This window comes from Plasmopara halstedii (assembly GCF_900000015.1).
Source record: "Plasmopara halstedii genome assembly, contig: Scaffold_2547, whole genome shotgun sequence".
NCBI classification, from domain to species: domain Eukaryota; phylum Oomycota; class Peronosporomycetes; order Peronosporales; family Peronosporaceae; genus Plasmopara; species Plasmopara halstedii.
Window position 1 is genome coordinate 102,600 of NW_020189454.1, and position 15,170 is coordinate 117,769.

General features: G+C 44.0%; 5 protein-coding genes across 5 annotated transcripts; all 5 read left to right on the top strand.

Annotated features, from left to right (window-relative positions):
• The first annotated feature begins 3,592 nt into the window (after positions 1-3,592).
• On the top strand, positions 3,593-4,047 carry PHALS_14994 (uncharacterized protein). The gene has a single exon (XM_024718326.2). It carries the CDS (start codon positions 3,767-3,769, stop codon positions 3,989-3,991), a length of 225 nt encoding a protein of 74 aa, XP_024583736.1. The 5' UTR covers positions 3,593-3,766; the 3' UTR covers positions 3,992-4,047.
• A 524-nt stretch (positions 4,048-4,571) lies between these two features.
• Positions 4,572-5,357, top strand: PHALS_14996 (uncharacterized protein). The gene has a single exon (XM_036407157.1). It carries the CDS (start codon positions 4,827-4,829, stop codon positions 5,016-5,018), a length of 192 nt encoding a protein of 63 aa, XP_036263409.1. The 5' UTR covers positions 4,572-4,826; the 3' UTR covers positions 5,019-5,357.
• Positions 5,358-5,359: 2 nt separating this feature from the next.
• Positions 5,360-7,051, top strand: PHALS_04249 (uncharacterized protein; the record flags this gene model as incomplete). The annotated part of the gene is made up of 1 exon (XM_024718328.1): positions 5,360-7,051. One exon carries the CDS (start codon positions 5,360-5,362, stop codon positions 7,049-7,051), a length of 1,692 nt encoding a protein of 563 aa, XP_024583738.1.
• Positions 7,052-9,484: 2,433 nt separating this feature from the next.
• On the top strand, positions 9,485-9,745 carry PHALS_04250 (uncharacterized protein; the record flags this gene model as incomplete). Its single annotated transcript, XM_024718329.1, has 2 exons — positions 9,485-9,558; positions 9,622-9,745. The coding sequence occupies 2 exons, from the start codon at positions 9,485-9,487 to the stop codon at positions 9,743-9,745; spliced, it is 198 nt and encodes a 65-aa protein (XP_024583739.1).
• A 4,407-nt stretch (positions 9,746-14,152) lies between these two features.
• On the top strand, positions 14,153-14,631 carry PHALS_04251 (uncharacterized protein; the record flags this gene model as incomplete). The annotated part of the gene is made up of 2 exons (XM_024718330.1): positions 14,153-14,174; positions 14,387-14,631. The coding sequence occupies 2 exons, from the start codon at positions 14,153-14,155 to the stop codon at positions 14,629-14,631; spliced, it is 267 nt and encodes an 88-aa protein (XP_024583740.1).
• Positions 14,632-15,170: the final 539 nt, after the last annotated feature.

The window sequence follows — 15,170 nt, forward strand, 5'->3', positions numbered from 1 at the left end:
AACTTTGACCCGCCTTGCGCAGGGGGCAACCGTTCCAAAGGTGACGGGTGTCTTCACAGACAAAACACCGTCGTGTGCGTGTGTGCTGCCCATCAGCTCGGAACTCTGCTCCCTCGTCCTCAGCATAGCTGAGATCCATGGGCACAGGCCCGCTCGACGAGCTGCTGGAGAGTGCATTCCAACCAAGACGTGCCGACTTTAAATTAAATTCGGCATTCAATGCCACATTCACCGCTTCTTCAAATGAAGACGGATGGTCACGGAAGACTTCCATTCTGGTCACGCCAGTGCGGATTTCACACGCGCACACATAAGTGCTAGGTCATTTGTACAGCTTGGGACGCCAATAGTGACAACCCACCGAGCTGTACGTCTGCTCACAACCAAGACGACCACTGATTGGGGCGTCGTAGGCCTCATACAAAATGCGGTATTTCAAATCCCCATCGTGAGGAGCCACAATTTGTGGCGTATCCGTCGAATCGACGCTATAATAAAGCAGCACATTATTCAGCAAATATAGGTGTAACCGCGCGCGCAAACGCGCCGACAATTTCTTGTTCGAGTTGCATTCTAAGCCTGTGGTAGCGCTTTACACATACCATCGTTCGCGTATACAGCGCGGATAAAATCCGTATCTGACGACGTAACCATCGTGAAATGAGCAAGCTTTATTCCGGTCTGCGTGAAAATGCATCAGCCAAATCATTATGCTTTTCTGGATTATACTTCACCTTCGGCAAAGAATGAGAGCCACCTGGGCATCCTTTGCGAGAGGTGAGACAACTGAGTCCAGTGCGTAATGACGCATGATCTGTGTAGATCACAAACGGCTTTGAACCATGCAGAAGCACCCTGAAATTAGCAAGTGCATACTTCGTCGCAACTAATTCATTGCCGTGTACTGGTTAGTTAGTTCTGCAGCCTTAAGCAGGCGAGATTCAAACGCGATCGTCGAATCTCGCCCCTCGGCGTCTGTTTGCAGCCGATGGCAAAGTCCGATGCGTCACAGACGACACAAAAAGGACGATCGGGGTCTGGCAACGCCAGTATTGATGAATGAAGGAGGCTATCGCTGACCCTGTCAAAAGCCTCCCGATGCTCGGTGTTTCTACGCTATTATGGGTCCTTCCAATCGATCCATAGCTCATGTTGTTCCAACCATGCGATACCAAGGATAAGTTCATAACATGAATCCAAGTCTAAGACTAAGCAGCGGTCCACGCTATCAAAGTCATGAACTTGACATCGAGGTCCAAAGGAACCCTCGGCACAGTGACACAAGTCCTTGTCGATAAGCGATCAGTTGCGGTGTCACTCAACCGCTCTTCCAGCGCCTCAGAATACAGCTGAATTCCTTCGATCGTGGAGTGTCGAGCAGATTGGTTATACGCGGCGCAAGCGTTAAGAATCTTCCATGGCTTCTTAAATATATTCACGCTCGCTTTTACGACCATCAAGCCCGACTTATAGAGCACGGAGCTCTCCGGAGCTGGGTCCTCCTACCCTCCACCTTTTTGAGGCTCACAGGAACTCGAATCTTCCCCAGTTGGGTACCCCACGCCTACTGGGTTTTATCGTTTCCTTTTGACAGTCGAGACTGTAAAGAAGCAAAACGTCGGTTCAATGAACCTTAACGCAGGAAAACCAGTTCGAAGGTGACGGGTGTATCCACAGACAAACCACCGTCGTGTGTCTAAATTCTGCCCGGCAGCTCGAAGCTCTCATTCTTGTCTCGTAGCATAGCTGAGTCTTTTGGTTCAGGCCCGCTCGCCTTCACACCTTTGAAAAACAAGGTGTTTTACGCTCTCAGGGCACAGCAGGGTTATCAGCCTTTTAAGCTGGCCCTGTATGCCCTAATATGAGTATTGCTTCATCCTGACAGAGGATTAGTCAGGCGTAGATTGACTACGAGGGCTATCAAGTGTAGCGGGGCTGCCGTAGTGCCTTGCTTAAAGAAAGCTAAGCTATGGTCCCGAACCTTTCATTCTTTACAAGAACCAGGACGAGTGTAGCGAATCAGCACCCCAAAACCTTGACCAAGGCAAATGAGCTCTTCTGTTCAAAATTGGAACGGTATTAAATTGTTTAGTTGCGGCAGAGCCGCCAATATCCAAAACCAAATAATTAATTAATATTGTTATAACTCCTTAATATGTTCTACTACTGGCAATCCTGCCACGTAGTGGCTTCATGTTACGGTGAAGCCACACCATTGGGTGATCACACCACCTTGAGTAACCCACACCTGTGTACGGTCACACCGTCTTGTATTGCTCGCTCTTTCATACAAATGTACGTGTAACTCCGTTAACATACACTCACGTAAGACTTGTTATCGGTCCTTCCACCTGTACAATCTCCCGCATTTGTTTATCATACCAGCTACACACAACATACATTGAACTTGTGCATTACGTGCAACATTTGTAAGCCGACTCGTGGTTTGTGCACCGTGCTGGGCTTTTGCCACGGCAATTAAAAGAAAAATTATTTAAATTCAGCCGATATAACGGGAAACAATCTGCAAATAGTAAAGCTTACTCTTGGTGATATCAAATTGTTGAAAGAGCTTGCTTATAAAGTATTTATCGGGTAAAGTGATTGGCGTAGTAGAGTAAGTCGGAACAGCGAGTGATACAGATTGGGAGCTAGTATGCACTTATGGCTCGCAACACACACTTTTCATATGTGATTTCGAGTTTTAATGGTATCTGACAGTCGGCTTGGATATTATTGGGTTGTAGACTGCGTATCTTTTATGACATAAATCCCTTATGCCCTAGTCGAAAATGTGGAATCAGAGTCAAATCCTGTGTTTTGTTTTGCTTAATAATATTTGATTTTTGTTTCATGATGTGGTGTATCATGTCGCGGAACCTTGTATTTCCAAAATCATGTTAGCGTCAATGATGCTTCGTACGCCAAGGTTCGCATCACCAGTTACTCGACACCACATTGGATATGTCAGCCCTATCTCAGGGCTCTTCTCATTTAAATGCTAGTAAAGGCGGAAATGTGGTATGGCTATAACGAGCCTTCGTATAACACAATCTGTGCTCTTGCCCTTCCAGGATATTAAGAGTATGGCTATCTACAATTGTGAACTGTAAGACACAGCGGCGCAAAAAAATAGGCATACATATTGAAGATACTGTGTGTTTTCGGGTAGAATAATAGCGTGATTACCGATGTGTGCTAAATTAGTACTTCAAATTTGTCAATGGTAATTTTAATAATTTCTCAAATTAGGTAGAATCATGAATTGTCTCAGAAATGTCTTAAAAAGCTGATATAATTGTGCGCATTTATGTATCAGTATTATAAATGCTGCTCTATAAATAAAGCATAGAAGCAGCATTTGTATTGGACTACTTAAAAATAAGTTTTTGATCCATTAATTTACTATATAGTTGAAAAGCCTTAATAGGGTAGAATGGCACAACTGCCAGAATGTTCGAATTAATTTATTAAATTTTTTATTAGTTTCTATATGAATTTTGCCTTTAACCTACTGTCAGGTATTCTAGATTGAAATATAAGCAGTAGAACATTGAATATAACCTTATGTAGCCTCACACACAAGAAATTTGTACCAAAGAAGTAGTATATTGCTTTGAGAAAAATCGAAAGAGAATAAAGTGTTAAGCTGTAACTCATGTCATAAATTGTCTTGAATCATAATCATTTTGGGATAAGTCAATTATGAAACATTTCTTTGAGCAATTCGAAATATCCCAAAGCATATAGAGAACGGTTTAAACGCATGATCATAGCTGTCAGGCCTTGTCAGACCAAACGACTCGCTCGACGTGCTGCAGTATTACTGGTACCGATAATGTACAGCATCTCTGCGCAACACAATCAACACAATCGCATTGGCCGCGGCGCTGTGCACGTAGAATTATTCGCCGCCTTGACGACGTGTACTTTATATAGTGCTGTATTATACGATTGTACTGGCAAAGAAGACATCATATTTGGTCGGTGAGCTTTGCTAAATTCAGCGTAGCGATGCTTTTAAATCAATATTAAAGTAAATTAAGCGGTGCGCTTGGCGGGGTAAGGTTATACTGCTAAATTTATACATATTAGATATAGGGCGTAAATTAGGGTTGGACCCAAAACATGGCCGTTTCAAGTCAGTCTACAGGCCACTCGTATCCCCGGGCACCGCATAAACTGAAGTTAACAAATCAAACTAGCAAAGCGCCTGTAACAGGAGTTTCCTGTCCGTGTATACACGCGAGCAACACGCCTCACCGCGTGTTGCTCGCTTCCCGCGGAAGGAAAGGTAAAGTTACTTTTATTTTTATAGCCAAATGGCTTAAACTCAGTTCTGATAAAACGGAACAGAAAGGGAATATTCAAACACAAAAAGTATGTGATCCACACAGTATGTATGGGGCTCCCCAAATTCTGCAAATTTTTCTTAGCTCTTCTTCCGATTCTTCTTTGGACTTCCCTGTAGACTTCTCTTCAAATTTTTCTTCTGCTCTTCGTCACAACTGTCGTTAGCGCGACAACTCACACATTTACTGCTTACGGTGGATATACGACAGTCATTGTGTATCCGCTTCATAGTGATGATCAGCCGCAAATTTTGGAGAATTTTTAACAAAACCGTTAATTTGAGGTTGTTTTAAGTGGGAGCATAATTCAAATCAGTTGAAGTCATTGGTGACGCGAGGGTTTCGATCCATAAAACGACCGGTTAGACTTATCCTGAATGGACCTGATAGCATTGGCTTGCCCGCTGGTCTGAAAAGACAATAGACTTAAGTCTGTACATAGGAGTCTATGCATGTTACTTATATTAGCCTGGTATGTCGTGCTGTGTCAGCGACAAAAATAGCAGTATGAAGTATGACAACATATATGTGCTACATCTGCCACTCGAGACGCTTCGAAAGAAATGCTACACCGTGTCGAACCTGAGCAGACGTCAAGACATCCCCAAAATTGTTTTTACGAAAATGTTGCACATCGTACCACAAACAACTTTTCGCCGACCGTGATGAAATTTGCCTGGGTGGGTTTTGTATCGCTACATCTCCTGTGTTTTCTGTACTTCGCGTTCGCCACCTGGTGCTATTGGCATTTACCGAATACCCGTCTGGACGCATGGCTATCTATGCTTTACATTGGAATGGGCACTGATTATCATCATACGACCGCGTTGCTGTTTGGATCGGTGGCTATCGTTCATGCTTCCTATATTCTATGGATGATAATGTGGTCTTGCTGGAGAAGAAGTTTGGTTTTCTCCATCAATTTTAAGATCAAGCTTTTAGGTCAGGTCGAAGGAATCGGCGAAGGCTGGCGTGGTGTCGGACCAGTAAGGCATGGATTGTCATGGATGTACCGTGCAGTCTTCACGCAAGATGGTTTTTTTGGAGTGGATGGACCAAACTTTGACACTATTTTGCTAGTGAGAGAAATACTGGAGACTGCGCTGCAAACTCACCAAGCGTATCGAACTAGTTTGCTTGTTCCACGTAAATGCGTCAATCGCATCTTTGCAGCGCTGCTTGTTCTTAATTGTTGGACCACAGCACTTGTGCATTCATGTTTTCATGAAAATGCAGTGAAACGACGCCTTGTGGCGCTTGCTTGCGACAGCTTTCTTGATTTTGTCTCATCGATGGGGATCAATATGATACTGGTGGCGGCGTATATTCCGGATTTTGATTTTAGCAATTATGGATTTCCCTATTTAAAATGGTACGAAGACAATTGGAGGGTTAATGCAATGAGTGAGTTTCAAATGCTGTTTGTGGCCTCGTGGGTCGACATTATTTTGCGATTGATCTTTGCTTTAAGCATGCTTGGAAACTTAAACAATATGAAGAAGCTTATGCGTGTCAAGCCAGTGAATGGCTCCGAATTCGTAAATTGCACTTTAAGACGTGGAGGAGCTGTTGTCCCTTTTGATGGGATCTCGTCGAAATTTATGAGTAGCGTTCGTGAAGTGGATCGACATTTCTTGCACTACTGGATTGATAAAATAAGGCAAACATTTTTCTTACTGTGGGGTTTTATCGTATTAGCTCTGCATCTATATGCCGAGATAATGCCTGAGTTGTCACAATGCACGATGCAAGTAAAGCCGTGGTGGACTTCTCGAGCCTCTTGCTCGTTGCTTGAATTGAATTGCTATAGATCAGGATTTAGTGGAGATAAAGCTGATATCATGGCGCAATGGAGTTTATTCGATCCTTCGACAGTAATGCGTGTTGTGATACGTCATTGTCCTTCGCTTGAAATTCCTGTGACCTTGACTCATTTTGTGGGATTGAAAGAGCTAAAAATTTACAACTCCACGATTTCAAACTGGGACAATGAAGCGGCTATTGCTCAATCCTATCATCCAGAACTTACGACGCTTTTTCTTGTGCGTGTTGATTTGCCGAATGGTGAGCTACCTCTCGGGCTTCTGGCTGAGGACTTTCCTCAATCAATTGAGGATATCGAATTGTGTGTCACAAATTTGCACTCATTACCTGAAAATCTTGACATGATATGGCCGCAATACGCAAGCATTTATCTTGAAGCCTGTCAGTTTGAGCAAGTCCCACCGTCACTGGTACGTCTTGCTCCATTTGACTTATCTTTGTCGTTAAATCCAATCTCGACCATCCCAAAAGAACTTTTTGAATCCGAGACAATCGCATACCTCAATTTTGGCGGAACCTTAATTTCAGTTCTTCCTGAAGAGGTTTTGAAATTAGCTCAATCAGTGTACGACATCAATCTGCGGGATACCAGCATTTCTTTTTTCTGGTCATGGATCGATCCGTTGGCCATAATTCCGACAGATATTCCATGGGTGTCCGCTGGAAGTACTCCTTACTGTATAGATTTACAACGCATTTTTGATAAGCAACAAGAAGATTTCTCCGTTTTGCCACCCAGTCGTGCCGAGGCATCGATTTTGCAAAATGCTTCCATTGATAATTGGGCTGTTATCAGCAATGCCATCTCTTGTGAAAAACTGAGTAATTTGTGGTATCCTTTAGAATTTGAAGATGAATACAGCAAAATTGTTTGAAAAAATATTTTTCTTGACGTTTGAACGCGAGGTTTAATGCATACAGGGTCAGAGGTGACTTTTGAGTACGCGACTAGTGTCTATTAGTAAGTCTGGGTCAGCTGACTACAAACTACATTAGATTACTTCAGCAGACCACGGCATTGTCTTCGCAGAAAAAGATACTTGCATTTAAAGCTAAACATTTATAGCTCTTCAAATAATGATAGCAAGCCTATAGATAAACGCTGCTAAAAGTATTTTGCCGGAAATCCCGATAATGATCTCGCGACTAATGACATGTCATGATCTCCAAATGGCGTGAATGATCTTCAAAGGAGTAACCAAGGCGGTTTTAAAGACAAATGTGAAGCTTAGTCAAGGCAGTGACAATTTTGATTAGCCTGTTGCTGCTGTACATCAACACAATCTATCACTGCACTTTTGATAGCTGCAAGGCCATTCTAACAGACTTAAGATATATTGCTATGAATATCATTTCATTTGATGTAGATTAAAAGCTCTTACATTGCAAAAATCCGATGTGTGTTTATCGGAAATTACTGTAAGCTTGTATGTAATGTATAAATTCACATCGCACTTTGGTGCAATTATGAGTGTTGTTAAGTACCGAAGTATCGATATGTATGAAACTAACAGCCAAGGCAACCCAATACTGTGGTGTTTCTCCTCACTGGTCGCATTGATCCTGCGTATATCGTTCGGCCCTTTGAAAGAAGTTGTAGGTAGTTTTAACTCCATCCACAGTCGATCTGCCTAGCTGCACCTATCGTTGACTTTGACAGCAGGATCAGGCCATAATCTTTACAACGGCAAATGCTTCAACCGAGTCACCTCCGCGACCACCGTCACGCCCATCGCCAAGCTCGGCGACGCCACAAGATGTAGAGCGACGCCAATCGCGGCAGACAGGACACCAACAATCAGCTGCTAGGCAACCTGCACCACGCTGGGTGCCTGACGACTCTCAATTCAAGACAAACCTTGAATTTTTTCAACGACAGCTCAACGAATCAAGAACGTCGATTTGCTGCATTTGCCGCGGTCCTTACGCCAGTGGCTGCGAAAATTTGTACGAACATGTGGATTCCGGCTGCTCGTCTCACCGCCGATATTACGCAGGACGAAATCTTTAGCTGGCTTCCTTCTGTAAGTAAACCTGCGGTATGGCGAGAGTGTCTCGTTTACCTCCGCGACTCCAAGCGTACGCGCGCCGCGGCATCTCGTTGGTCTGCACGTCGGATGATACCTTGACGAGGCTGTGCAACTTGCAGCTAATGGTATGTGGCATCAGTGTATCGATTCGTAAGTATTCGAAACACGACAAACTGTACTTTGTGGATCTGACCCGTCCTCAGAAATACCGATCAAGCAATTCACGACACTGGTTTGTGGAAAAAGAAGCCAGACCTGTTCTAATTACTTATGTGCATGGTCAAGTAAAGTCCAGGGGATGCATTGTATACTTTAACAGTGTTGGTTGTCCTGTGGGGCTTTTTGAATCTCCCTGGGAACCTTTTCGGGAGATTTATTGCGACTCAGAAGAAAAGCCGTGCTTTGTGCAGCACAAGCTGCGCATTTTTAATCGGGTAAAGCCGCCATCCTTACGGCCTCACTCTCGTCGATCGACTGAATCTTCCGATGCCAGAATGAATGGAAGAGACGTCGCCGCCGAGCACCAAATTGCAACCCATGACCTCGGCGAGCCACAAGTTGGGACACGGGCTCCAATAGACCTAGATGAATCATTCGCTCATGCAATGCTCATCGGTCGTGCCTCTACTCGTACTAGGACTAAGATGAAGCGCATGATCGCTGATGCTGTTCCGGAAGGCGCACTGGAAACTCGTTTTAGCACTCGCAATACGGGATCATCGATTGCGACGGCGGCAAGTACATCGATCCAACCGGCCTTGTTCCCTGCGAGTTGGAGTGTAAAGCGGAAGGCCATAATCGCTGGTGTTCTATTTTCCTGTATCCTCAAATTGCCATGACATTCTTCAGGATGAGGAATTTGATTCAATCCTCCCACCTGATGTTGATCTGGAAGCTGATGAGCAAGACGAAAATGACGACGGCATAGTCACCCCAGTTTCTGGTTTAACTGCTTCGTCTGACTTTTACCGTATGAGGATAAGGCTCGTACACTGAAAAGTGTCCGTACCCTCGCTCTTAAAGTAGAACAATTCTCGATAGAAGAACTTCAACATGTCATCGAAGAGTTCATCGAACAAGATGTTCTCAAAATGACATTTCACGAAGACGTTCTGGCAGCTATCCAAGCGCAACCTCCTTATTTTCGACGCATCTTTTAGATTCCTTCCTATCGTCGAGACCAACTGTTTCGAGCGCACGCGGTGTATCGTGCAATCTATGCGGAGCCCTTCACTGACAGTGGATCTTTGAATATCGACGTTCGTTTGAGAAAATGCTATGACGTTGACTCAGTTGATGCTGCCACCTTCGTCGAGACTATGTTTACAAGTAGTGGAGTTCAAGCCGCTGCGGTACACAGTGCAATCAGTGACTTGTTCCTGATGGTCTTGCGCCAGGTATATATTTCGGTCTAGTGAAAATCCAAGCTCTACTTGGACCATTACTGCCCCCAACGTCTTCGTCAGTCCCCGTTTTTGCTCTGGAGTGACCTTAATCTCCTCTGTTTGGCTCGAACTATGCGGTGAAGGTCTTTGTTAACGACAATCGTACGCCCCAGTACGTGCTTGTGGTACTTGATGATTTAGCAACTATTTCTTTGCCTAAAACGATGGCTAAATTGCCTCTACATTGGTGAACCCCTGCCTCTACATATGCGTGGACAAGTAATGGAGTCTTGCTGAACGCGAATGGGTTAAATATAGCCAAGCTCGACACGTATCAGCGATGCATCAACTGGTCGCGCTCCAAGAGTCAAAATTCAACAAACAAGACTCACTGCAAACCAGCAAACATTATATTCACGTTTCTGACTCAGGAGTGCGGTTGTTTTGGTCTGACGTCACGTCTCCTGTCTTCAACGAAAGATATGGCGTAGGACTGATATTGTCATCGGCCTCACCGTTTGGCGAAGTTGAAGACCTCACTAGTCAAATCTACAAGGACCAATCACGCAATTGATATTTATTACTCAAGTCCAAGATTGGTACTCAGACGGTGTATATACATGTTGTTTATGCACCTGATGAACCCCCACGACGTGGCGTTTTTTTTTCGTGCACTTCCCGCTCAAATCATTCCCAACGACTCGGATAAAGACTGCCAAGCGACACACATTGTTATGGGTGACTTCAACGTCACAATGGACTCATTTCTGGATCAAGCTTCACCTTCCCAGTTGCATTCGGACACTGGTAGAGAGGAACTGGGCGATTGGCTTGACGTGTTGTGCTTGATCGACGTATGGCGCTTCGTGCATCAGGATAAAAGGACTGCGCAAGCCCAACACGCAAAAATCGTCTTGATTACTGTTTTTAATAGCTCATCTAGTACAAGGACAAGATGAAAAAATCATCTCGCTGCGATCAAACATGTACGGGATCGAAAGTGACCACATACCAGAGGGGTTTCGCCTACAAGCGAAGTTTATGCCAACAATGAGACTCGCACCGTGGCGATGCCCCACATGGCTTCCACGAGATCCGAATGTCATCACATACCTTACCTCGTCGGCGGAGCGACTGGCGGCACGTATTCGAAATCTTGAAGGCGCTTACCCAGGGTGTCTTCTGGATGAACACAAACGCCGATTGCATGCATATTTAAAGCCGATGGGCTGAACTTCGCAAAGCTGATGCGCAGGAAATCGCCATAAGAGTCACCGCAATGAGCGATGCCATCGACTTCTTCAATCTGGCTCCGACCGACTGCAATAAGTCAGCACTACGTCAAACACAATCCGATCTGAGTGTATACAAGGAAAACGATTCAAGAAAGAGATGCAATGAGCAAATTCGCAGCCGATTTACATCGTAGTGAGCGAGCAACAAAGCAGATTTTTCGGCCACCAAAACAGACTGTCTTAGGTCTCCCATCGCCGAAACTCAACGTGGCGATGGTTTGAGGAGCGAAGACCCTGTTGAGTCCGAGGCGGGACACTGCAGGAATTTGGCGGCAACTATTCCAATCGACTTTGCCGAATCTTCATCATTTATGGTTTGCATCATATCAGCCACTTTGCTTAGCGCGAATGCTACGTTAAACAATAAGCCAGTACAACAGCGTCTGCTCGGTGCGCTCATCACGGCAAATAGTTTATGCTGGGCGATCATGAAGTCCACCAATGGAAAAGCGCCGGGCCCCGACGGATTATCGATTGAGTACTACAAGATTTCGCCAGCCTGAGGGCTCGCATATACGAGGTTACACATCAAATAGTCATCAAAGGGAAAGATGACTAAGTTTCAACGACGGGCGCACCTTTCGCTGCTATACAAGACTGGAGGTAGATCGCAGCCTGAAAACTACCATTCATTGACGCAGCTGAACCTTGATGCCAAGCTTGGTCCCAAGATTCTGGCGCGGAGGCAAGGACTTCTGCTTTTTTCGCTGATATATGATGATCAAAGTGGGTTTGTACCTAATAGATTATCCGTCACACTCTTGAGACTTACAAGAATCATGCAAGCACACTTACCCGGACGTTTGTGCTATTCCTATTGATTTCGCCAGCAGCTCCAATAGTGTACTATGGCCAGCATTGGACATGGTACTGCATCACTTCTGATTTGGTACGACCTTTCGAGCCCGGATGAAAACATTCTGTAAACCGAACTTCTGGTTCGTTTGCTGCTGGACAGCTCACCAGGCTTGCGGTTGTAAGGGCAGGAGCTTCTCGAAAGCTCTTCTTCACTTTGGCAATTACCACCTGGTGCTCTTTTGAACTTTCCATCCAACGTTTGTGCTCAAAAGCGTCTTTGCAAGTCACGCTCACGCTGTGTAACGCGCGTGTGTTTTGTACAGAGTTGACCGAGCCCAGCCATTGTCTTAGCTTTTTCACATTGCTGGGTGCGTGTCAGTCATTGATGGCTTTGACTTTCTCAGGATCTACACGAGCACCATTCTTTCCCACAAAGCAAACGAAAACGGGAATCTTAGGCGCAGAGAAAATGCACATTCTAGGTTAGTGCTAAGCTTGTTCTCTCGTATCTAAAGGTAGACCTGATAATGATGATCAGCATGAACATCTAAATACCCATTTCTCACTTTAGACGAATGTATCTTCGGTGCAAAGCATCTTTATGGACGAATAACATTTGTGTTTATGAAAGGCGCAGAAGCGTTATTTAAATCTTGTGGCATCGCTAAACCCACAACATTAAACTGAAGGTACTGCTACAGAAAGTGATCTGTAAGAAGCCATCTTCCAGATCGATTGCAGTGATGGCAGTACTACCAGCCGTTCCATCAAGGATCTTATTCATGTGTGGAATTGGAATCTGCTAAGCACGGTTGCATCATTTATCTTATTAAAAGCATAGACAGTGCACCGTCTACCAGTCGCAATCTTCACACAAGATTTGAGGCCAACGTGAAGAGTTGCTCTCCAACGCATGAACAGCCTTCTGTGTCCGCGCAGAGAGATTATTGATTGCAGCGACAATTTTTTTGCACAGCCACTGCCGCGTGATACAATACTTCGTACTGGGAAGCTAGTTAATAGTATGACAAATGGCTCTATCAGATAATATTTTGTTTTTTGAGAGTATATTTCTACATGTCTTGATAACTTTGAGCGCATAATAGATTTTAAAGCCTTATCAGTACACAGTACAAAATGGATAGATTCATCGTCGAACTTCTCGACAGTCACACAAACCTGAGCATTGTCGCCCTCCTCTACGCTACGCTACATTATTTTGTTGCTCATTACCAACATAAGAAAACGTTTTTGATTGAAGGAGATAATTTTTTAAAGTCACATGTAGATAACATCAACGTCAGCTTACATCTATTACGAACTTGCAAAAATCTTCATTGGTTTTGAATACTTTTTTGATTTACCCAATTTGTACATTGATCGAAGGCACGCGAATAATTGACGGGTCTGGGGTGGGTCTTTAATTCTAGACTATTATTCATTTTACCAGCGCTCAGGACTATGACAAAATAATCAGTCCTCGTCTCACACAATACAGCTCCAACTTAAGTAGATGTCGATTCTTGGTATTTCTAGGCGAGCTTGGTGAGCATGGGAGCCATCGCACACCAAAATATCACTTGGATCATTCATGACTGTCGATCAGCATTTCATTCGAAAGTTTTATGAAGCTTTTATCATGCACCATTTTCACTTGGTGCTGTCCTGTTCCAATTCATTAGTATCAAGGAAAATGCAAACTGCTCATCGGCAATGGATTTAATTTCGCATATTACTGTTGATATTTCTTGTCACTTGAACCTGGCGCCTGTATTGATGCTTTTAAGCAGGCGTTAATAGCTTTCGTCTGGGTCCCTTTAGCAAAAAAAATTTTGCCTGGATTATGAGCACTTGTTGAAGGGTTTTGACTTCTGATCAGCAGCTTAAAATTCATTCCAATTCTTCCCTTCAAGCAATCTGGCTTCCCTACGCGAAATGATCTAGAATGCTGACTGATTGAAGATTAACAAGTCGATTGAAGTGAGCTTATTTCTTAAATATCTGCAAACCGTTTCGATTTAGATTACAGCAGTGCCAATCTTTTCGTCTATCGTACGTTTTGCTAAGACATTTTTGGAAGGAAGGCCTTCAAATAACTTTGGGCCCATCCATGGGATAAAGAATTCCGATGGCTGTCAGCTGCAATCATGATTTACTTGTGCATTCTGATTTGTCCATGTAGGCTTTTTTCCTCAGATTATTTCGAAGCAAGTTGTGGTCGTGTATTCTCTAAACTTCTACGAATTCAATTGTTCATAAGAAGCACTTCCAACACCAAATATGAAGCTGCGATAGCTCAAACACTTCAAGGTCAGACCGCTAGCTGACGTAGGTGCTACATTGCTTTTAAAATTGTATCATGGTATATGTCTTTCTTTAATTTCTAGTACTCAGTGTGTAAAGTCAAAGTTAGTTGCAAACCCGTGTAAAATATATCTCTTTGCGGTTAGTACCTCTAGCAAACCAAAATGATTGCAAATAGCCGACTAAGTTCGTAACACATATCAATGTTTGCAGTCTTCGATATGCACGAATCCGGCTCCGCATCATCAATTGCAAAAGCAAATTTCTGAAAGGTTGCCTACACTCCCAAGTCCACCAACAGTGCGACGACCTCTCAACGGATACAGCTCTCTGTGATTGATAAATATCTTGCAAATTGTAGGACTTCAACTGATTTTTGTCGTGATGCATGCGCCCAGACGCTTTTGCGTCAGACCCAGCTCTTGACTTTCCGAATCTTCGGCAATTTCCAAAAACAATAGTCAGCAGACCATATCTAGCGCGATTTTATCGCAGTAAGCTTTATTGTTTTTGCGAAATGAAAGCACGGCAAGCTTTCTCGTCTTCATCTATTGTGCCCCATCCATTTGTACGGTCAGCTGAGTTACATCATGTGTTTTGTTTGGAGCGAACGGCCGAGAAAGCGCATACTAGCTTCCACTAGCGATATGTATTTAGCATCAATGCAGCGGGGCTGCCGTAGCTTTGCCCTTTGAGGAAGCGTAAATTAGGTCACCGACCTCTCGTTCTATACTCAGAACAAGTACGAGTTTAGCAGATCGCAAACCGCTTACTCAGAGGTAATTATAGCCTTATGCTAATTCGGTTAAAATTTAAAAACTGACTTTATTTATTTTTATCTGCGGCAATACCGCCTTATTTTAAATGCATAAAATTACCTAAATATAAATAGTAAAATCTCAATACGTACATAACTACTGGCTACCTAGCCACGAATCCAAACTCTTATTTTGTGCAGTCACACCATGCCCATCTTGTGTGACAGACACCCCTATTACCAGGGTATGTGTAACCCCGTCATACTCTCCTCCATTAGAATAGAGAACATTTACATTTCCAATCGATCACTGTCTCAACGAGGCTTTCATGTCCGTTTGGCACTGCGCTGGAGCATAACGACTTCAGTGCTCAATGAGCCCTGTGTCAATGACACCGAAGTCTCCAAGTCTCGCTGGTTCCGAC